Raw genomic sequence first — 25,068 nt, forward strand, 5'->3', positions numbered from 1 at the left:
AGCTGCTCCCGAGGCTCCAGACACTGCACGTTTCACAGTCTACACCCACCCAAGTACAGAGACACCCAAGCTCCTCCCCGGCCCGACTCGCCCCAAGATTCGCACATGCGTACAGGCTATCAAGAGAAAGCAGCGGTCTTCCCCTCCGCCAGGTCCCCACGCCCAGCTGCCACGCAGCCGGTCCTCCTGCCCTTTTTCTGGCGGCTGGCTTCACCATTCAGGTAGTACGCATGTGCAGAGCTGGGCCGCCGGGCAATCCTTTGGCTAGCAGGGGCGGGGCGGCAGGCGGGACCAAGTTTCTTGCGCACGCTCGGAATATGCGCAGTTCAGAGGCTGAGGCGCCAGCTGTCTATTTGGAAGTTCCGGGAAGGTAACGCATGCGCGAGTGTACGCGTTGCCGGCGAAGAGGGGAGCCTGACGACTCGGAAATTTGAATACCACAGTAGCATGGAGTGTGACCTCATGGAGACTGACATCTTGGAGTCGTTGGAAGATCTAGGGTAAGGCTGCCAGGGCATAGGTCTCGCAAGCCCCACACTGCCCGGTCTCCCGGGAACACGTCCTCCGCCCCAGTCTAGACACCACCTGTCTCTCCACGCCGCTCCCCGTGGCTTCTGACTGTCGCCTCCCTGTGGCCCTGGGACCCCAATGCCACGTCCACTGCCTGCTCCGCCGGCTCGGGACCCTCCAACTCCGACGCCCCTAGGCTTGCCCCGTGCTCCCTGCAGCCGAGTTCCCCGCAACGTTTGTCAGTCATGGGTGTCATTGTCTGGCCTCTGGTTCTTGCCCCCACCCCCCACGCCCAGTGTCTCTCCTTGCTCCCCATCCTCTCTCCCTAACCTCCCACTCAGAGGTTGCTAAAGTTGATTCTCTGTTTTCCTACTTGTCCTCCAAACTTCTTACTCTTGTCTGTCTGCTGTTGAGCCCCTACTCCTATCCCACCCCACTTCTCTCAAAAAATCTCCTTTGCTCAGTCATCTCTCTGCATGTACCCTGTGCTCTGCATCTGTTCCTTTAACCAGCTCACTGGTGCACCTGACTATACCACCTCTGTGGGAACCACTGGCAGTTCCTTTGACTCTGATACTCAGCTTCCTTGACCCACACTTAGCCCTCACCCTCCAAGTCATCGTCACCCACCAAATTTCTGCATATTTGTTTTGCATTTTGTCTCTCTTCCTTCTGACAGTTACCTAACCATAATTCACCAGTATCTAGAAGCTGGAAGTAGGGCTTCTTATCTCACTGGGTCACCCAGATCAGAGTACTCTATTAAAACTTGAAAACTTACATCTCCTTTGGCTAAACATGGTTCCAGAAAACAAATTATATGATTAAATATTTGGCCGCAGGTACAGTAACAAAGAATATATATTTAGCTACCTCTGTTTATAAAGTAACAAGTCCTTTATCAAAACTTTCCTTTAGCCTTTTCCATGACATGGAAACCTTTGGGGGAAACCTTTAGGAAGGGACACTGTCAGGGTCCCCAAAGTCTGCCCACTTAAATAACTTGTCATGGTAGAGGTTTTTAGGAAAGGAAGTGTCAGTGCTTATCAACTTTCTTTGTCAAAGTGAATTACAGTTGTTCTTTTTGGACCTTGCTCTGAATTTTCATGAATATTTCAGACTGTATGGGGAGGGGACTTATTTCTTTGGTTAGGACATAAGTAAAAATCACATTCAGAATAATGGTCTCATTTTGGTGGACATCTCGGACTAAATTGCTCACACATGATACCATTCATTCAGTAAACATTTTTGAGGAAACTTGCTCTGCGGCAGGCATTGGGGTAGGCAATAAACATACAAGGTGAGAGTAGAAGAGAAATTCAACACAGTATGGTGTGAGAATATGCTGTGAGGAGCATTGAGGAGGACCCTTTCCCTTACTGAGGAAGAAAATGAAATCCAAGAGCCTTCCTGAAAGAAGTGGCACTTGGGGTTACTCTTAAAGGAAGAGTGGGATGAGAGGAAGGAGGTGTATCTTATTAAATATAGTCATATTCTGCATGGGTAGAGTCTTAAAAATTGATGACATGCTGTTTCTTCCCAGTATTCTTGTTATTTTACTATTTTAGCTACAACTTTCTTCTCTTGGGTACTATAAAAGCCATTGTTTCTGTAATAATTGTAATCCAAATAAATAATTGAGATGGGCTGTAATGTAAATCATGAGCCTTTCTGAAAACTATCAATTTTAAGCTTATTTTGATAGAATTCAAATGTTAAAATTCAGCTTTAATGAATTTTAACATTTCATTGTATGTTTCATTAAACATAAAAGTTCATGTGTACTTTTGAAGGATTCACTGAGAAATCTCTAACCTGGCACACAGTGAGAATTCAGTAATTACTTGTCAAATAAACTAATAAAGTCTATATGAAACACAAGGAGAAATTTCTAGGTCTAGTCACTTTTTATCAGTGTCTAATAATATGTGATTCTGAATCTAGATGGCCGGGTATAGATATCTTGTTTTTTGTATGATACTTTTTCCATTTCATAAATATGTAATCATATTTTAAAGGGATTGAGTATTGTCATTTCTCTAATATACCTCTAAACATCAAATTATCTTAAGAATATTTATTAACAGTACTTTTTTAAGTAACTTTATCAAATAAAAAACAAAAAAACAGTGCTTTTATCAATATTTCATTTAAAAGAGAATCAAATAATCCTCTGAGAAATATATACTTTAAAATTACTTTGAGAGTGGCAAAATTCTTTAATCCTAGAGTATAATTGATTGGAATTCATTATTACTATTATCTTTTATGAATGTTCAAATATTTTAGAATATTTTTTAAATTGCTCTTGAATCACTTACAAAGGGTTAGGATTTAGATGCACTAGTTTTCCCAAACATCAATTTATCGGCAATTATTAAATTAATCTTGACATTTCTGTGATATTAGTATGTCTTCATGATCTTAACTGTCATTAAATATAGAAAAAGCAAGTAAACGGTTATTCGGAAAGTTTTTGCTTTTAGAGAAAGTCATTAAAAATCTAACCTAATTGACTTCTGAAAAAAATTCTAGAAAAAATAATCTAAGTGATAGTAAACATAATATTGGCTATCACTTGTTAATCTGACTTTAATACTCGGTTCAGTTAAAGTAAGAAAATAAATCTCTGCACAATAAGGGCTTTCAGTAAATTTACAGAAATTGATATAGTATATGTGATCGTATTAAACATTCACATAAATTTAAAGGGTTGAAATGCAGTTACCATTTAGCTGGTTTTTCTAATGGTTAGTATAGTTCTAAGTTTTATTTATATTTGCAAATTCAGAAATTAGTTATATTAATGTTTCTTTATTAAATTGCTTAATTATGCAAGTACTACATAGATTTATTTTATCTATTATATATTAGGTATGAGTTTATATTCTTCTGAAGTGTAATTTCTTGCTCACCAGTTACAAGGGTCCATTGTTAGAAGATGGCGCTCTGTCTCAGGCAGTCTCTAGTGGAGCCAGTTCCCCCGAGTTTACCAAACTCTGTGCTTGGCTGGTGTCTGAATTAAGAGTGCTCTGTAAACTAGAGGAAAATGTGCAAGCAACTAACAGTAAGTAAACATTCACCTTTAGGTGCAAGATATAAAATTAAAATGGGGGTATTGTTGATTGGACAATATCAGTACTAAAGCTGAAAGCTCAAGGTTTTTGTAATCGTAAAGAAAAATTTTGTAAAGAAGCCAAGATTTTTTTCCCTTCATTGCTTTTAGAGGCAAGGAGATTCAGAAGTAGAAAAATAGAATATAGTCACATAACTGTTAAAAATTTCTGGAGGCTGAACAGACCCTGTTACTGAGAAACAGAAAGTGTGGAATATATACTTTAAAACATGGCTTCTGCGATCCTAGATTAGTAGCTAGAAGTAGAAATTGGGGGTTTTCTCCTACGACTGCCAGATTTCTTATACATATATAACATGTAAAGTAAATGCATTACAATTCTTTTATGCATGACGAGAAAGAGAACACTTTGTCAAGAGGCTTTCTGTATCATAGGGAATATGATTGAACCTCCAGCACAACCCGATTTCTGGAATTGAGAGTTGTTTCGTATTTCCCATTTTTGTTATTGCTGTAGCACTAGTTTGTGGACTCTGCAAAAGAGACAAAAGCTTGGAACCTGACACCCCTCCATCTGGTTCCCTCCTACCATAGGTAAACCTATAACGGGAGACAAAGAAAAATGCCCCGTTAACCTCCCCTTAAAGAAAATTAAGGTTTGACAGTCCACTCTCTTGAATGTTTCGTATATTTAATGTTAACGTGTTAGGTGCATCCAATTCAAATTATTACGGAGGATACGGTGTAACATAATAATGATTGCAGCTTACATTTATTGAGCACTCACTATGCCTAAACAATTTATGTATTTCGATTCATTTAAAACTCAGGACAACCTTATGAGGTAGGCTTCATTACTGCTTTATATGTTATATAAGGGAGCACAAAGAGATTAGTTACATTGCCTGAAGTCACAGTAGTAAGTGGTGGAGCAGGACTGGAACCCAGCAGTCAGGTTCAGGAATCAGCACACTCAACCACTGTGCCAAGTTGCATTTCAGAGATGGTAGGAATCTTTGAAAGCACCTATACCAGTTGATAACTATTTTTAACCAGGGGCTGCTTTGTTCAAATGAAGCCAATGTATAAACCAGATAAAATTGAGTTCTATCTGAAGTCTGGAGTGGGTCCCTTTAGCACTCCTTTCTCCTCCAGTCTTACCATTTTGCAGATGAGAAAATGGACTCAAGTCAGGTAACTCATTCAAAGTTTGTCAGTTAGTTTTTATCCCTCTATGCTATTTAATAGGAAGCCATCAAATAATAAGGAGCATTTTTTTTTTTATGTTGGCTTACCCAGTGAATTCTATCCTTTTAAAAATGTGAGAATACAGAACCAGAAGTCATGTTTGCTGTCCTCAAATTTAGTCTAACTGGGAATATTAGGCACAAGTGAAACACCTGGAAATTAGTACAGTAACCAGCTGCTTCACTTTGTGATTCACAGAGATTGGAAATCAATGAGCATGACAGTACTTGGGGAAGGTTTCATCAAGGACCTGACTGGGCTTGATGGACCGGTGGGATTAGATAGAGGAGCAGAGAGTGGAGGGCTTACCAATCACCAGGCATGCCTTACATGAGGGCACAGAAGTGGAAATGCATCTGACTCTTCCTGGCCTGACCTGAATATTTGTGGAGGTGATTATAACTGAATATCTTGAGAAGGGCAAACCAGAGGGCCTGTGAAGAATATTTGAAGACAGATAGAAAAAATTAGATTAGATGAGGTAAAAATTAAGGAGCCATTAAAAATTCTCAAATAAGGGAATAAACATAATGAAAATAGTATTTAAGGAGAGTAGGCAGTGATGTGAGAAAGGATGAGTTAAAAAGGAAAGGAACTTGGGAAAATTCTGTTTAAAATGTCAATTTATATATAATAATAATTATGCTAATGGAAAACCAATCAGCATTTTTAAATAAGGTTATTTTCATTCTTAAAAGGCCCGAGTGAAGCTGAAGAATTCCAGCTTGAGGTGAGTGGGCTACTAGGGGAAATGAACTGTCCGTATCTTTCACTGACATCAGGGGATGTGACCAAGCGCCTTCTCGTTCAGAAGAACTGCCTCCTTTTGCTCAGTAAGTTCATGGCTGCATGCATGTAGCTTTTATTTTCTATTTATGTCTTCTGTGACTAATAAACTGGTTGTTATTTTGTTTTGTTTCATTACGGATTTAATTCAGAATGTTTTCTTTTTCTTTTTTTCTTTTTTTTAAAGAACAAAGCTTTTCTAGATTTCCAGTTTAGCAGCTGTGGGCCTGTGCACTGGTAGCATCATTGTTGTTTGTATAATTCATGGTCTTTCTCTCATTTCAACTTTGGTAGTGCTCAGGATTGTCCACTTCACCTGAAGTAGCCATCGGTAGTGCTGGAATGTTGTTCAAATATGTGATCATTAAACCTTAGCGTTCTAGACTGAGTGTACATGTTAAAATCGACTGGGAAGATAGTGTAGAATAATGAAGGCATTTTTTTTTTTTTTAGTTAATGTTTTTTTTGAAGACATAAAGCATACATTAAAATGAATGGTAAATGTAATTATTTGAAGCATTTTTGTCCTGTTGATATTTCTTTGTAGCTGGGTAATTACTTGGAGCTTTTGGTTTGGTTTGTACCTGTCAGATTACAATGTAAAGCGTTTCTAGAATAATAATTGACTTGTTCCTGTACTTACTGATCATTCTGGGTTGTAAATTTTTATGAAAAGTCCTTTTCTTCCATGCTTTTTATCTACTAACTACTATTTCTCTTTTCACCCTGAACAACAATAAGTAGACTCACAAATTTTATTGCTTTGTATAAGCACTCCAATAAACACAACCAGTAGTTTAAGTCAGAATTTTTATAGCATTCTGAAATACATTTAGAATAAGCTTTGGTTAACGGAATATTATCGTTCTTATTATGACAAGCACAATTCAGAGAATTTTTACATGCTTCTGTTTATTTTTACAAACTCTGTGCCATAGTTTCTAGAGTAATACAACTCCTGTTTTGAGGGTTCCGTTTTTTTTTAAAAGGTGTTTGTAGCCATTATTCTTGGGCACTAACTTATTCCAGAGCAGCTTTCTTAATTTTTCTTTGCCTGACAAATGATTGTTACTGAGGGGATATGCACATAAGGTTAGAAAGTACTGCTGATTATAAGTCTTACGAATTCATTCTTTATCCCTGAAATTATATATTTTCCGTAACTGGCTCAAACCAAAGTATACTCACTGATTCTTCCTTTGTTGTGCTGCTTATCTTTACCAATAATAAATATTCATTTACTCCTATATATGTTATCTTACATAGAAGATATCAGCTTTTTGGAACTCTTAGAAATGACCCTGAATTGCTAATTCTTTCCAAAGAGCTCAGTGTTTACCCTTTATGGCACTGATACTTATAAAAGTAATTTGAATGTAAGTCTTTGTAAAATTATTTCATAAGCAGACTGCACCAAACATTATTTTGGGCTCAGGGTCATAATTAAAGCCTTTAATGTACCATAACCTCAGAGGCTCTTCAGGAGTATACAACTTTTGCTCCTCAACGAAATGACTAAATCAGCTGAGTTACTTGCTTTTTGAATTCTTCATGCATAAACACATCCACACTGTTCATTTTTACTCCTTTTCATCTTTGCATATGCTTTTTCTCCTTCATAACATATTCCCCTCAGTCTGTATCCTCTCTTTTATTCTAGTATTTACATATATACAAACATCTTGTTCTCTGCCTGCTCTATGTAAATATTCGTCATCTTTCCAAGGCTCAGTTGTCATATCTTACTGCTATAATTTTACTTACTTCTTCCAGCACCCTTACCTCACTAGGTTGATTCTTTTAGCACATTGTATTTGGGGGAGGGGAGGTACCAAACCAACCTCTTTAGAATTGTTAATAAAATAGAATAGAAAAACTCTTGTGAGTCAGAGTAAGGGCTGTTTTGGCTCTTCATTGGCCTTTGTGGTTCTCAGATGCATTCCCTTAGTGAAGTAAGTCATTATCTGAGTACCTAGTAGATGAAGAATTGTTCATCTTTTTATGCATGGATTCTTTATTCCCAATTAGATTGTCAATTAGAATAATCTTTTGTTTGTTTTCATATCTTCAAGACCTTTCCTAGTGCTTTGAACATATTGGTTTCAGTTAATGTTGTTGATGATAATTATATTGGGGAACTAATTTTGTGAATGCCTGAGTATGTTGCCCCAAAGTGGAGAACCAATTTGTTAAATCATATATATGATGCTCTAGAACTGGGGTCAGCAAACTACTTCTTAAAGGGCCAAATAGTAAATATTTTAGGCTTTGTGGGCCACAGACAAGTCTTTTTCACAACTCCAACTCCTCAATCTGCAGTTACAGCCATAGATTATACATAAACAAAGAGCATGGTAGGGTTCCATTAAAACTTTATTACAAAAATAGTGATTATTTTTATAACCAGTGGGGTTTTACCCTTTTGATGTCTACGTGTTGCTTTAATTTGTAAATACAGTTGCTGTATCAAACACGTTAAGATATTACCAAACCCATTTAGAATGATCTTTCCAGAAACTTAGCTGTATTTATTGCCAAAATTACAGCTCCTGCACTTCTTGCATTGCACCTTGGTTGCAAGAAATGCGATATTAAAACTGGTCATACTTTTATACTTTTTATAATAAGATTTAGTGGCCTAGTAAACATCTCTTTCCAAAACTTATATATTATATTGCCTGAAGTTTCTCATTTTGTCACCTACCTGAAATTCTGAGATTCAAGTGAGTATTAACCATTTTTTTTTATAAAATTTAAATGTCTTGGGAAAGTTAAAGGAACAGTTTTGAATATATATGCCTTAAACTGAATTACTTGAAGCAGATTGCAGCCCTCATTATACCTGGCTAAAATCAACACACAAGGGGATGATACCGTACAAAGGGGACATTCTACCAAGAATTGATTTGGAAGGGTTTTTTGGAGGGGTGAGGGAAGTATGGGGGAGCCCTGAGAAGAATGTAGATGGGAGAGGATTTTCTTTGAGCAGCCAAAGGGTGACATTAGGATACTGGAAATTATGGGAAAGAAACTTTGGGGAGTTCTGTGCCTTCCCACTTTTCTTTATGTGCCTCTTACATAAATTGAACTTCAGCTACTTGGAAACGTTTCATGCCAGTTCTGTATGGCCTGCCCGAGTATTGAGAGAAAGAGGCAAGGTGGCTGTATCCACTGGTGCTCACAAGTGGTGAGAAACAGTGGAAAAGGTAACCTTTTTAACTGTCTCTGAAAATTGGCTGCCTGCCACCTTTTGCAAATGTGTTAACAGATGCCTGCCCCTGTTATGGAGGTTCCTTAATGGTAGAATTTAAGAATCCATTTTTACACTTGATCTGCTGTGATCCTTTGGTTTCAAAGAAGAATTGCTTATTTTAAAATCAACCTTTAAACATTATAGATTGGTTGGATATCTGAATTACAGAACTGGTTTATATGTTTTGTCATTTAAAGTAAAAATGGTTTTCTTTGTTTTTGTCCATTCTCGCAGCTTTAAAAATTACATATCATTAGGTCTATAGCATTGTGACCCAAGACTTATGACTATTAACTATAGCTGTATCTCATTTTGAAATCTTATTTTGTTTACTTCAGCATACCTCATCTCAGAACTAGAAGCTGCCAGAATGCTCTGTGTGAATGCTCCTCCAAAAAAAGCTCAAGAAGGAGGCGGTAGTGAGGTCTTTCAAGAGTTGAAAGGCATATGTATTGCTCTAGGAATGTCCAAACCTCCAGCCAATATAACTATGTTCCAATTCTTCAGCGGGATTGAAAAAAAAGTAAGACCTTTAGTACCAGATTGTAGTGTATTAAAGGCATAGTCCTACATTTGTTTGAAATGAAACAATGACGTTGATTTTTTCTTAGTGGGAACCTAATGTGTATATTCTTAAATAATTGTTACTAAATGAACTAAATGAGTTTGGGGTTTTAAAATCTAGACACTTTAAAGAGAAATTAGTTTTTTGTTTTTTTTTTTTTTTACATTTTAACCTGTTTCTTTTTCTAAAAGGAAACTTAAGACTTTAGTCCTTTTAAAATCCTTTTATCATTGAACTTTGATATAATTAATTTTTAAAGGTATTTAGCATTAAATATTACCACCTTCCTCCCCATTGACTGGACAGAAAAAGACGTTAATGTTCTTTGTTTTCTAATCCAGTCCAGATCCTTGGCAAACTAGATTTGTTGAATGTTAACATAATTTAGTATGTGAAAATAAATCGGAATTATTTTTATACCACAGATTATCAGCAGTTAAGGTTTAAAAATATAATTGATTAGGAACAAGCAATCTTAATAATAAATAAATGGGTAAAAGAGAAATAATACTTGTTATAACAAAATTATTCCAAGTATGCATATCTGCTGGACTCTAAGAATTGGTACCTTCACATTATGGGACATGTCAGTATTTGGCTGAACACTACGGGGAAGTGGCAGTGTATTGTAGTCCCAGTTTTCTGTGTGTGTCCATTCATCATTCAGCAAATACTCATTGAGTGCCTACTGTTGTCAGGCACTGTTCTAGGTGCAGTGAAGAAATCATACTTCTGTAGGCATGTGAGAAGTGGGCTGAGTGAGTGCCTTTTTCATGTGGATCTTTTATATTTCAAAACATCCTCCACCTTTGCCTCTGTCAGGAATCTTCTTTTGATGACAGAATATGATGGGAATTGGGCAGTTAAGGAGGATGTGTTTTAATTTTAGATTTGTTTATTCATTTATTTATGTTTTTGTGTCAGTTAAAGGAAACATTAGCAAAAGTTCCACCTAATCATGTGGGAAAGCCTTTATTGAAGAAACCAATGGGACCAGCCCACTGGGTGAGTAGTGATCATCTTGAGTAAAATTTGTAAGGAACCAGGTTCCATGATTTTGATGTCACCATTTATAATTTGTGCATTTTAATTTAGGTTTTTCTAATATGTAGCTTTCTAAATGGGCATTCTCAAAATGAGTATCATTTTGTGAATCTCAAAACTAATGCAGAATATTTTGTATAAGATTAGAAGCCTTTATCTCATCATTTGTAAATATCTCACATAGCTAAATAAAATAAATTAATGTTCAGTATGATGTATGTTTCTAATTGCCAAATTGGTTAGCTTGATGTCAGAAACTACATTGGGCTGAATGAACTTCACACAGTGAATTGTGGGAAAGCTAAATGAGAATTATGTAGTTTACATATTCTTTATTATGTTTTGAGACTTAACATTATTTTGCCTATTATTTGCCTAATTAATCTATTATGTGGAAGGGACTATGTGTACTAAGTGTTTGGCATTCAGTTGTGAATAAAACAGTTTCTGTCCTTTTGAGGCAGAAGAGCAAGCAGATTTACATTCTGACTGATCTTTTTATTTTGTTTCAGGAAAAGATAGAAGCGATTAACCAAGCCATAGCCAATGAATATGAAGTTCGGAGAAAGCTGCTAATAAAACGCCTGGATGTCACTGTACAGTCCTTTGGCTGGTCTGACAGAGCTAAGGTACACATTAAATAATTTAAAAGAACAGAGTATTTATAGACATGTTCCCTAAGCATTCCTAGCACAGTTTAGATACAGTGGAGACTACAGGAGGAATACATAAGAGACAAACATAGGAATTTTTCTTTAGTGAATTGCTGAGTAGCAGTTTTTTCAGCTATTCATCAATAATACATTATTTATGTTTCAGTTTTTTTATATTTTCCAGTAAAGCTGGATTTTATAGCTCCTACTAGAGGTATCCATTTGTGAGAGAAAATTAGAATCTGAAACTTACTAAAATAAATTATGATTTCAAATTATTTGTATGCGATACTTTAGGCTAACAATTTAATTTGGTGATTGAAGTTAGAAATCTTGAATTTAATATAACCAAATATTATAATGTATTTGTAGAGAATTTGAGGATCTGCTAAGACTTAGTTTTATTTCAGTTTAAATGAGATAATCCAGGTAAAAGTCTTGGTTTTCAACAGATATTAAATCCTGACTGTATGATCAGTAAGTGAGAATTAATTGGTATGATTGATTAATTTGACCTTAGGACCCTAAAATGGAACTATTGTGAAGGTTGGTCCAGATTTGTTAGCATTGGGTGTTCCCTTAATAGTTCATTCATCTTTGAAAATAGGTTTTCCTCTGAATTTGAATTGACTCAGAAAATGAAGTTTCTTTTTAATTTTCCAGTTATCTTGCTATAATGGTAGTTTCACCTAAAATCTTTAAAACTTAGCACAATTATATTTGGCTGTTAAAATTGTGTTGGGGTAGATATTTTGAGGATTACAATATTTTAGAATTAGAGGATTTAAAAATTCGTCTTAGCCCCCCTTGTTTGGCAAGCAACAAAGTGGAAACCCAGATAAATGGAGACTTTACCTAAGATCTCACAGCTAATTAATAGTAATGCCAGGAATAAATTATATTTTCTTCTGTTACTGTTATTTAGGAAATAAAGTCCTTTCTTAAATTACTGTTGATAAAAAATAATCATTTCACCCTCACCGTGGTAGATGTACTTCAAAAACAGTAACTTTTAACCATCAGCTGAAAAAACATACAGTGATGGATGAAAGTACACTGGAAGAGGTTAACAAGCTGAGGTTCTGGTAGACTGTATAGCTGAGAACCCTGGTGCAAAGTGTCTGAACTTCAGTTTAGTATTCTCATTTTTAAAAATTTTAAAGTGATGTGGTTAGCTACTTAAGATCCTTTAGAACTACAATACACAATGATTCTATTAAATATATAAATATATTGGGGAGGATAAGGAAAGACTATACAAATTACTTTAAATGCACAAATTAAGTTTTTTGTTTCATTTAATGAAATTTATGTACTTATCTCACTGAGATTACATTTTAAATCAGTGTTAAATGAGATACATATCTAATCATTTTTCAAAGGTGTTTCCATTCAACAAGCATTTTTTTGAGCACTTCTAGGTATTATAGTTACTTCAAGAAAAAGAAATAAGACATATTCAGGAAACATTCTACAGATAAGCTATTGGGTGACAATCCCTTTATCCTTTCAATTAGAAAAAAATATTTAAAAAATAAAAAAATCACTGATTATCCCATCATCTTGCCACAAAAGCTGTTTTCATTTTAGTATTATCTTCTTCACTTTGTCACTATGCACAAGAATAGTGTACGTATCTTTTTGCATTCTGTTTTTTCACTTAATATAGCCTAAACATTTTCCATGCTTCTACATATTCATAATTTTCTAAGTTATTTAATGACTGCTATGTAGTTTGTTTCATCAGATTTCCCTAATATTAGACCCTTATCCAATTTACTATTTCACTTAAATCTTGGAGCATGTGACTTTTATTTTTATATTATCACTTTTATTCTTCTTATTGTTATATAAAGGTAAGATTACTAAATCAAGAGTTAACATTTCTGAGACTTTGAGATACATTGCACATACAGGTTGTGCCAGCATATGCCTTCCACCCAAGCTGATATTTGAATACCTGTGTGTAACCAACAAACTTGCTAAAGGTTTTTTGTTCTTGTCCTTTTTGCTATTTATTGTAGTTGTAATAGTTGTTTCCCAAATTTAGTGAATAGGAGATTGTTGTTCTCAAATTCAGATTGCTTTAATTTGCGTTTGTTCTTATCTGAAAACTTTTTTTTTTTAATTTTTTCATGCTTTATTTTCTCTTGTGTAAACTTTCTCTTTATATCCTTGGTTCATTTATCTTTTGTGGTCTAGTTTTTTCAAATACATTTAAATGGATTTTTTATGTAATGTAACTGTTAACCTTTTGTTATCTTGATGAAATTATTTTATGTGCTTTTGAAATTGAGGTTATTTAATCATTAAATGTAATTTATTAAATAATCAAATACATATATCACATTGCATAATGAGCAATAAAGTAAAATGAAACATAATATATTAGCCGTACATGGCAAGAAGTTTACCTCCACCATTGCCACACATTCACTAGTTCACTAGAATAAGCCTACTCAGAGGGTGGTGAAAATAACCAAGGAACCCCTATGTGGTACCTGGTAAGGAATCTTGGTGTGGATATGAATGAATGACTTGAGAGTTTCTTTCACAAGTTGAGAATGTGGCCTAGTTTAGCCTGCCTTCTCCTCCAGTAAGAATTTTTTAAATTAACTTGTTCCCAAATTCAACAGGCTATACATTTTAAATAAAATTATACATCTAGTGATAACACATTCCAGATACCTTGCCCCACTGAACATTTGTCAGTTTCAATTTTAGATTTGGAAAATACTATCATCAAGCATACTTTCATTAAGTTGTTGAGTAATAACTGTCAACATGTGTTGAGAGCTTCTTATTACCCAGGTACTATGCCAAGATTTTATAGCAGTTATGTCATTAATCTCCTAACAGACCTGTATGTTAGATGCTGTTGTATTTCTTATTATTCAGGTCAAGAAACCGAGGAACAAAGGCTTAGTGACTTACCCAAGTTTCCTAATTTCCCAGTGATTTGTCTGTCTCTCTAGAGCTAGCAATTTTTATTATTAACTTATGCTTCTACTCTATGGTTAAAGTAGATCCTATTTATTAGGAAATATTAAACAGGGGGATCACTTTTGCAAGCAATGTGAATGTTAGTAACATATTCAATACAGATTAGTTTCAGCCGTCATCTTGTAGAAACCCAAGAGAGAAAATTAAAAAACCAAATTGTTGAAATGCTTTATAGTCTTATATTTAAAAAGATGAAATAATTCTGAGATCCAGGGGAAGAGAAACCTTTTTATGTTTTTAGCCCCACAACCCTAAAGCAAAACCCATCAGCTCCCTCTACCCCATTACTCCCCACTTCCCATCATCATTCCTTGCTGTATGAGCAAGGCTGGCAGCTGTATTGTAAGATAGTTCTTGACTAAGTAGACATAATCGTGAGTATATAACTTTGTCTCCCATCTGGAACTTAGTAGATATGATTATCAGATACTGTAGAGATCTTTAACTTATTTAATATGAATGTGTCTCATGTTGTTTTGAAAATTGAATGTCTTTGAACACTTTTCTTTCTACAGAGTCAGACAGAAAAACTAGCAAAGGTTTACCAGCCAAAACGCTCAGTCTTATCTCCTAAAAGTGTTATTTCTGTTGCCCATCTTTTGGCTGCAAGACAAGATTTGTCAAAGATTTTAAGGACAAGCAGTGGCTCTATAAGAGAAAAGACTGCCTGTGCCATCAATAAGGTGATTAGAAGACCTTTAATTTTGTCTCAAAGACAATTTCTTTCTGTTTATAAAACAAAATAGCTTAAAATGCCTTTCTCATCCCATAGGTGTTGATGGGCAGGGTGCCTGACAGAGGTGGTAGACCCAACGAAATTGAACCTCCGCCCCCAGAGATGCCGCCTTGGCAGAAAAGGCAAGATGGCCCCCAGCAGCAAGCAGGAGGCCGAGGAGGAGGGAGAGGCGGTTATGAACATTCCTCATATGGAGGACGAGGAGGTCACGACCAAGGAGGAGGAGGGCGAGGTGGACGTGGTGGCTACGACCAGGGTGGACGTGGTGGCTACGACCAGGGTGGTCGTGGTGGCTATGACCAAGGTGGTCGAGGGGGAGGAAGAGGAAATAAGCATCAAGGAGGCTGGACAGATGGAGGGAGTGGAGGAGGAGGGGGCTACCAAGATGGTGGTTACCGAGATTCGGGTTTCCAGCCAGGCGGCTATCATGGTGGTCACAGTGGTGGCTATCAAGGCAGTGGTTATGGTGGCTTCCAAACATCTACATATACAGGAAGCGGATACCAGGGTGGTGGATACCAACAGGACAATAGATACCAAGATGGTGGGCACCATGGTGAACGAGGCAGTGGTCGTGGAGGGAGAGGTGGTCGTGGAGGCCGAGGTGGTCGCGGAGGCCAGGGAGGAGGTTGGGGAGGGAGAGGGAGCCAGAATTATCACCAAGGGGGTCAATTTGAACAGCACTTCCAGCATGGAGGTTATCAGTATAATCATTCTGGATTTGGACAGGGAAGACATTATACTAGTTGAGGCTACAGAACCTTACATGTTGCTAGAGCTCAAGTAATAGAAACTTAGTTTCAGAATCCGGAATCCAGAATTGATTTTGAATTCATGTGAGACCACAGGTGGCAGGCAGATTCCTGCTTGGTACAAGCATTTGTAGGTCATCATTCAATTCTGTTTTATTTCTTTTTTTTTAATGGATTTACATAATGCTGTTTATTTGAGAAATACATACAACATCTCTCCTTTGTATGAAGAAGTTTTTAAAAAGGTAATAAAATTGCCTTTAATCTTTGACCAGTCGACTAATTCCACGGCCAGACATGCATACTTTTTTGAAGAAGCTACTGAAATAAGTAGTTTTCATCTTTTCAATATGCAGTTTTGAAAATGAGGATTCTCCTAGATTTTTTTAGATATACAACTAGGAAGTCTTCCTCTTAGTAACAACCCATTTATATGTGTTTTGCTTAAAATATTCTAATGCCTTTTTTCCAAGCACAGTTCTGCCCCTGGTTGGCTTTTTTATTCAGAGTGGTTATGCCACATTTGCTTCATTATACACCTTGTAGGTCAGTTCCTATTAAATGAGCTCTTCTGCAGATAGCACATTCAGTAGCCTTATCTTTTTGATGGAATACTGTACCATACACTCAACTCTGAAAACCTTGAACACAGCCAAAACCTATAAAGATTATAAAAGCAAACCGAGTTGTAAACCTATTTAGGTCATGTAGGCATCTAGTTAAGTATACAATTCAAACTGACCTGCATCCATCCAAAACAGGTTCCTCCTTTGACCTTATTTTTACTTGAAATTGCTAGAAGAAACAGCAAACTGAAATTTGTTTTATGCATGAGTTAATACTGCTGGCTCAGCAAATACAAGTTAGTTTGCTTTGGGCAGGAGGCTTTTTTGGTAATGGAAGAAATGCACTACCAAGTAAGAAGACAGATATTTGCTTAGTGCAGGAGGCCCTTTATGATTGCTGCAGAAAACAAAAGCCTAGCTGAGTTGATGTTTTACATTCTCCTTTACTAAAATCTCCATGACGCTTCTTGCTGGGTTTTTGTACACATAAACATTGTCAAGCTGTGAAAGAAAATGGCTGGAGGTATGTTTTGTGTGAAAGGTGAGCAATAAAGTATCTGTAAGTTCTCTCTTTGGTTTGAGTTTTATTTTAGTTTCTTGTTTTAACTGAATTATTCTTACACTTGCTTCAGTTGTATGAAGTAAGGCCTTTGTTCTCTAAAGATTCTTAAATATTTCCTTAAAATGTAATTTGTAGTGAAAGGTAACCCCTACCAAAAAACCTTAGATAAATTGAAAATGACTACTTCCACATTTACCTTTTACTGTAACATAATAGCTAGAAAACTTCACTACTCGTCTCTGACCACTGGATGTAGCTGTTGCTACATATATTAGGCAAAGATAAATTAACAACCTCAATCTTTTAGGGTTTTTTGGTTCTGTTTTCCATTCCTGCTAAGAATGGGGTACTTTTTCATAAGAGGAAGTGGATTGAAAATATAAATTTAAGTTTGTAAAAAAAAAATTCTTTTCCTACTAAATTGAGCTTTTTAGAGTGAAGAACCAACTCATGTCTTGTCATTAAAACTATTCTGTTACTGAGATAAGCACTTTATTCTGATAGCTAAAACCATTTTTGAAAAATCCACCTTAATCTTTTTGTTAATTTTACCTGTTTTTTTTTTTTCATCTAACATTTACCATTCTAAAAGCATCAAATTTGCAGTCAATTCAAAATGTTTTTATTTATCATTAAAGTTAAGATTTTAAGTTCAACTTGAAAGTTGTGTCTATGCAGTTAAGTGTGTTTAGTATGTATGGGGTTTCCTATTAGAATATAAAATTGTCAAGGTTTCTTATCTTAAAATATGTTGAAGTATATTCACATTTACTTTAGCACTTGCTTTCATCTATTTTTATAACCTCAAGCTTCATAATAAACCTAATGACTATGTTCCATTCTTTTGACAAATATAGTTTTTATTTATCTTTATGGTTATTGGATGTCATTTTCAAACGTGATCATATAAGAAGGCGAATGATACATTTTTCCATGAGGGATCTAAAATTTGCATCTTCATTTACTGCTTCAGTCTGAATTTTTTTTTCACCACATGTGAAACCTAAAAGAATTGAGTTTTTAAAATTTCTCTTTTTTGACATAAATTAAGTTCTCTGGAAATAGGATATTTACTTCAAACCACCAGTTAGTTTTGTTACTCAAGTTTTTAGATTTTGTATAGAGTATGTCTTGGTCTTATGGACATTCTTTACCTTAAATTGTAGTGAATAATAATTTGTTAGAGTAGGGAATATGGGAGTTTGTTGGAGAAACAAAATTTATAGAAGGGAATTTTTGATGTATGAAATCTGAAAATATTGCCTCTTTTACGCAAAGAACAAAAATACCTTTTGTTGGGTCTTTGTTTTCTCTTGCTACCAGGAAATAAAGAACAAGATATCAGTATTCTCTATGAAAATTATTGAAGATATGCCACTTTCATTTTTATTTCTTGCTCTGGATCCAAACTGAGCTAGTGGCCAATTGTTGTGGACATAGAATAACAGTAGATAAGTTCTTGCTGAGGATAACATTTGAAATCACTTCTATCTGTACTTAACTGATTTTCCAGTTCCCAAATCACCTATATTCTTGTACTTAGATTTTTTTAGGTTGTGCCCACTTACTCACCTTGATAATTTCTAGTCAACTTCAAAATTATGCTTGGCAATAAGTTGCATAAACTTAAGTGTTACCATAAAAACTCAAAGAGCAAATCATTCACTGTCTCTTAAATGTAGATGAAGAGGGCTGGGGTGGAAATAGAGAAAAAATTAACATTTCCTAGCAAGTTGGGGGAATCTTGAAAAAGAAATCTTTTTAACTGATCAGTATTTGCTACATTGAATTACTGTGATTTCTTCAAGGCAAGGAAAGAGGCCTGCAGTGCTATTCGGTAAACATTGATGAGTGCCTGCTATATTCCAGGAACTGTTTTAGGCATTTGAGGTTCAATGGTAAGTTAGAAAGTTCTTGCACTGGAAAACGTCTAGTGGCAGAGCCAGAAACATATATTGTAAAAATATAACATACAACACTGTGCCAGGGTACTATAGTGTTGCACAGTGTTTAGGCATCACTCATGGGTTGGAAATTGGCAGGAGAAGTCAGAAAGGTTGCCAGGACCAAGTAGTAGAGGGCTCTATGTGCCTTCTAAAGAACTTGGACCTGTTTTATGTTCAATAATACGCCAGTAAAAAGGTACATGGCATGGTCAGTCAGATCTGGGTTCTGCATAAATCTTAGAATAAAGGGTAGAGAATGGATTTAAGCGAGAGGAGGGCAAGCAAAGATTGGAATCAGGAGGACAGCTTCAACTAATTAACAGGCCTTCGGTGGTTAGAATGAGAATAAGAAATTTAGCAAGACTCCTGTTTTGTGATTGTGTGGATGAGGATGCAAGTCATTGTAATTAAAATTACACGAAGGAGAGAAAATTTGCTGGGGACAGACGATCTCAGTCTGAAACTCAGGAGAAGGCCTGGAGATAGAGATTTGGGAATGATCAGTATCCAGTGATTATCAGTATCCAGTGATTTTTGCATTGGGACATTTAAAACAGTGATTCTGTATGAAATCACTCAAGATGGGGGAAGGAGAGTAGTGGACCAAGGATAAGAGTCCTGGGGAATAATCACTTCAGGGGCAGATGGAGCCACAGAGGTAAGAGGAAAACCAAGAGAAAAGCGGTGTTTCAGGGATAATAGTATGAATGATAGTTTATTAGTATTTATTTAGAGCAAGGTGGGTACCACTGTTCCCCCTTTTTGCACATGAGGGTGACGCGCGGGTCGGTAAAGTCAACTACCCACGTGTAGCTAGTAAGCAGCCGAGATGGAATCAAACCTAGCCACTGGCTCCAGAGCTCAGTGGCTTAACAATTCCAGATGCTACCGAGAAATTTTACACACCAGAGCTTAAAAATAGCTATTAAATCTTGTGACCTTTTCAAGAGCAGTTTCAGAATAAAGACTGAAGCCAGTTTTCTGAAGGTTGAGGAAGGAATGAGAACAGGAGAAAGGAAGTTTAGACTAATTCCAGAAGCTTCACCCAGAAGAGAAGACAGTAAAATAGGAATGTAAATCCAGTGAAGGGATGTACCCTGAAAGATTACAAAAAGGCAAAGAAATTTTCAAGAAAATGTAGTAATTGAAGATCTTTAAGAACCCCAAAGTGTCAAATGCAAACATCTAGCGCTTGCTGGGTCTTAATGCTGTTTACTAAATGGTTGAGGTAAATGAGGTTTTCTTGGGGAAATGTATGAAAAGTACTATCAAGTTCTCAGGATGAAATAATTTACCCCCAGTTAAATCTCACTTCCAGATCAGGGCCATAGCCAATACTCTCTGATGTCTAATGGTTTATCTGGTTCAGATCTCTCTCTCTCAACAGGGACCAGTTACGTGGTATAGAAGAAGTTCAGTTACACCAAGCCAACTACACTAACGTGGAACTATAGAGAAACTTGTTTCATCCTAACAAATCCTCAGTTTTCAGAAGTTGGCAAAGAAATTTCTAAGGCAACAAGAAGCAGAAAGTAAATCCCAACGTAAAGGGATGAACAAGGGCTTTTTTGTAATCGTATATGCAATGATGATGAAATACAGTAAATAGTTTTACATCTTATGGTGCTGCTTTTTATCAGTTTTTTATCCAATTATTCAAGTGCTTACTACGGGAAAACAAAAGTCATAGAAAGCATGTTTCTCTCCCCTGGAGTCCCATACTGTGTAATAGACTAGGGCGACAAAATGTATACACATTTTAAAGTTCGAAAGCACTGGGAGGATGCAACAAATACTTGGCCAACAATTCTTTCAGAGCACCAGGAGGCAATAATTCTGGATTCAGAATTGTGGTGTACCCACTATGCAACCTTAGGCAATTTGTTTAACCTAGCTAAACCATAATGTTCCAATCTGTAAAAAGGATAATAATCACCACCTTCATAGAATACCTGTGAGGATGAAGCGTGATATTCCATGTAGAATGCCTATGGCACGTAACATTTACTCAATGTTTAGGTAGTATTATCATCAATACACAACTCATTATTACTCAGGAACTATCTAAGCAGACTCAGGGAGAATCTCTTCCCTTCTTGGTTCAAGTTTGGAACAAATGTTGCAAAGAAGAGCATGCAACTGAGCTAGCTCGTCCTACAACTTCAAAGCATATGTAGAATCCGGAATAGGTAATCTGCTATGCATCCATTAGCTTTTAAATTCTAGTTTTTTTCTAAAAGAGGATCTTTTCCATAGTATATAACTGTGTTGAGTAGAGCAGCTTTAGCTCTAGCAACAGCATAATCACAGACAAGACAGTGAGTAGAAGATGGACAGATTCATTGCTCATTGGCTCATTGGCTCAATGCTTTTCACATCTCTTTAAAACATTCCCTTTAGTTAGGCAACATCCCTTTTTTGGTCATTTAAAACAAAACAAAAACAAAGTAAAATAAGAAAGTAGATGATGCCTAAGATTTACCATAGTGCTTTCCAAAATGGAATAAGCCATAATACACAAAGACATTGCAGAGGATATGCCACTTGGATGATAGCTTTAAGCATGGAAATCAATTTCTAGAGCTTCATCTTCCACAGGTGTTCTTTCTCAAAGCTAGCTGAGAAAATGTCTTTTTCTACTTTACATTAGAAAGGTCCAAAGCAGGGAATGGGGGCAAGATGGTGGCATAGAGAGGAGTGAAATTTAGTTAGTCCCCTGGAACAACTAATGAACAACCAGGAACAACTAGTAAATAATTTGGAATAACTGCTGGGGGACAACCATGACTGTCCACACATCGTATACCAACCTGGATTGGGAAGAATGCCTGAGATTGCAGCATAAAATCTGTAAGTAAAAACTGTGGAACTGTGCTGGGAACCCCTTCCCCCCACAGCAGGCTTTGCTGCAAAACCTTGCTGTGGTAGAAAGCAGCATTCCTGGAGAGAGCAAATATAGCTCAGTCCAGCTCCAACTGGGGTTTTAATTAACAAATGTGGACTGCTGAATACAAGCTACAAACCCCCAACAAGCAGACAGAGGCTTTTAGTGATGACTAACCTTAAAGAACCAGAAGACTCATCTGTCCCAGGAGAGGGAGCCCAGAAGACCAGATGTTACTTCTAGCCAATAAGTGAAACTGGGGGGCTGTGTACTGGCTCTAACAGGGGGCTTACTGTCCCCTTTTCTCTCACCCTGAGGGGCTCAGAGGAGAGAGTCACAGCCGTTTTCAGTTCACAGCTCTCTGACCCAGACAGAGGTGGAGATAACAGAGTCACAGAGACTATTCAAATGCAGATGATAATTCCCTAGGGGGTTTATCTTTCCTAACAGTAAGGAGGTGGGGCCCAGCTTCACCATCAGAACCAGACCCCAGAGCCTAGGAGAAAACAACCAAAACAGAAACTAAAGGGGCCACATCTCCTTACACCAGTCAGGAGCGAAAGGCTGGCAGGTGCCACCTGCTGGGCAGATTAGGAAGAGCACAGTGACTGGAAACCTCACAGAAAAGTCTGTCGTTCTTCTAAGATACACCCTGAATATAATCCCATTCTGAGACCTGAACCCATTCTGGTCTGGAAAAATCTGACTGGGGTAACCAAGGAAACCAGATGCCTAGACAACAGAAAACTACAATCTACACTAGGAAAAACAAAGATATAGCCCAGTCAAAGGAACAAACTTACACCTCAGTCAAGATACATTTGAGATATTGTTTCATTTTAATGAAACAATCTATTAAAGATTTTCAAAGAAATATACTAAATCAAATCAAAAACCAAATCAACGAGTTCAGGGAAGATACAACAAAAGAGATGAGGTCTATAAAGAAAACACTGGATGAACATAAGGTAGAAATCTAAAGTTTTAAAAAACAACTGGCACAATCTATGGAAATGAAAGGCACAACACAAGAGATGAAAAACACAATGGAGACCTACAACAGCAGATCTCAAGAGGCAGAAGAAAACACTCAGGAACTGGAGAACACAACACCCGAAATCCTACACACAGAAGAACAGCTAGGGAAAAGAATGGAAAAATATGAGTAACATCTCAGGGAATTGAATGACAACTTGAATTGCATGAATGTATGTTTCATGGGTGTCCCAGAAGGAGAAGAGACGGGGAAAGGGGCAGAAGCAATAATAGAGGAAATAATCAATGAAAACTTCCCATTTCTTATGAAAGACATAAAATTGCAGGTCCAAGAATCACAGCGTACCCCAAACAGAATAGATCTGAATAGACCTATGCCAAGACACTTAATAATCAAACATCAAAGACAGAGAATCCTGAAAGCAGCAAGAGAAAAACAATCCATCACATGCACAGGAAGCTTGATAAGACTATGTGCGGATTTCTCAGTAGAAACCATGGAGGCAAGAAGGAAGTGGTGTGATATATTTAAGATACTGAGAAAAACCACCAACCAAGAATCCTATATCTGGCAAAACTGTCCTTCAAATATAAGGGAGAGCTTAAAATATTCTCTGACAAACAGACAATGACAGAGTTTGTGAACAAGATAACCTGTGCTACAAGAAATACTAAAGGGAGCACTACATACAGGAAAAGACAGGAGTGAGAGGTATGGAACACAATTTTGGGTGATGGTAGCACAGCAATGTAAGTACGCTGAACAAAGGTGACTGAGTATGGTTGAAAGAGGAAGGTTAGGAGCATGTGGGACACCAGAAGGATAGAGGAAAGATAAAGACTGAGACTGTATAACTCAGTGAAACCTAGAGTGCTCAACAGTTGTGATAAAATGTACAATATGTTTTCACATGCGGGAGAACAAATGAATGTCAACTTTGCAAGGTGTTAAAAATAGGATGGTATTGAGGAAAAAATATACAATCAATGCAAACTAGAGACTATAGTTAACAGAAATATTGTATTATGCTTCCTTTAATGTAACAAAGGCAATATACCAAAGCTAAATGCCTTTAAGAGGGGGACATAAGGGAGGGGTATGAGACTCTTGGCATTGGTGATGTTGTCTGACTCTTTTATTCTACTTTAGGTTAACTCTGTCTTTCGTTTTGTCGCTTCCTAGCTGTCCTTTTTCTTTTGTCTTTCTACCTTCTTTGACTCTTTCTCCTGCTTTGTGGAAGAAATGGAGATGTCCTTATATAGATAGTGGTGATGGTGGTGAATACATAAATATATGACTATATAGGAAACCATCAATTGTTTACTTAGGATGGAAAGTATGGTGGGTGAACAAAACCATCTTAAAAAAAAAAAAAAAAAAGGATTGATGAAGAAACCTTGAGGGCACCACACTGAATGAAATAAGTCAGACACATAAGGACAAATATTGCATGGTCTTACTGATATGAACTAATTATAATATGTAAACTCATAGATGTGAAATATAAGTTACCAGGATATAGAATGAGGCTAAAGAATGGGGAGCAGTTGCTGATTAGCAGAGTGTTCAACTAGGTTGAACTTAAGTGTTTGGAAATGGACAGAGGTGATGGTAGCATGTTATTGTGAGAATAACAGTGCTGAGTGGTGTGTGAATGTGGTGGAAAGAGGAAGCTTAGAGTCACTTATGTCACCAGAAGGAAAGTTGGAGGTTGAAATATGGGAATATATAAAGCAGTGAATCTTGTGGTGGACAATGTCCTTGTTTAACTGTACAAAGATTAGAAATCGCCTTCATGAACTAGAACAAATGTATGACACTATAACTAGAAGCTAATAATAGAGGGGTATGTAGGGAAAAATATATGTATATACTTATTGCAAACTATGTACTACAGTTAGTAGTATTTTAACATTCTTTCATCAACAGTAACAAATGTACTACACCAATACTATGAATCAAGAATGGAGGGAGGGTGGTTAGGGTATGGAAGGATTTGAGTTTTTTTTTCTTGTGTAATGAAAATGTTCTAAAAATTGAAAAAAAAATTGTGATGGATGCACACCTGTATGATGGTACCATGGCAACTAATTGTGCACTTTGGATCTTTGGATAATTGTATGGTATGTGAACAATCTTAATAAAATTAAATTTAAAAAAAGATGAAAAATTAAAAACAAACAAAAAAAGGTCCCGCACACAACTCACTTGTTCCTCTTCATCATTGCCCCAGAGAGTGAAAACCTGTGGATGCCAAACAGAGACAATTCAAAATATTGGTTTAGGGATGCCACTTTTTACATCCATTTGCGTTATTCTAACCCTTTAAATCCTTTTATACTTATTTCCCTTAATGATCAAAATTGGTCTCTCTAGAGGTGTGAATTCGGAGCAACCAAAACAGTAAAGGTTAGTTAAATGGGTTATTTTAAATATAACTGGAATATTTTATAAGACAACCAAATCTGTCAAGGTACATTGGAT

At 36.5% G+C, this 25,068-nt stretch overlaps 1 protein-coding gene across 6 annotated transcripts; it reads left to right on the forward strand.

The window, feature by feature from the left end:
* Positions 1–337: 337 nt before the first annotated feature.
* FAM98A (family with sequence similarity 98 member A) lies at positions 338–20,299 on the forward strand. 6 transcript variants are annotated; one of them, XR_005212425.1, is made up of 10 exons: positions 338–500; positions 3,432–3,580; positions 5,536–5,670; positions 9,215–9,399; positions 10,366–10,446; positions 10,998–11,114; positions 14,657–14,824; positions 14,914–16,736; positions 18,566–18,655; positions 20,091–20,299. XR_005212425.1 is itself a non-coding variant. In XM_037807493.1 (8 exons), exons 1-8 carry the CDS (start codon positions 448–450, stop codon positions 15,625–15,627), a joined length of 1,602 nt encoding a protein of 533 aa, XP_037663421.1. In that variant the 5' UTR covers positions 338–447; the 3' UTR covers positions 15,628–16,767. The 6 variants fall into 6 exon arrangements, 2 of the variants coding, with proteins under 2 accessions (XP_037663421.1, XP_037663422.1); XR_005212426.1 differs by having other exon boundaries at positions 14,914–16,718; XR_005212427.1 differs by lacking the exon at positions 18,566–18,655.
* Positions 20,300–25,068: the final 4,769 nt, after the last annotated feature.

Source organism: Choloepus didactylus, chromosome 17 (assembly GCF_015220235.1).
Source record: "Choloepus didactylus isolate mChoDid1 chromosome 17, mChoDid1.pri, whole genome shotgun sequence".
Lineage (NCBI taxonomy): Eukaryota > Metazoa > Chordata > Mammalia > Pilosa > Megalonychidae > Choloepus > Choloepus didactylus.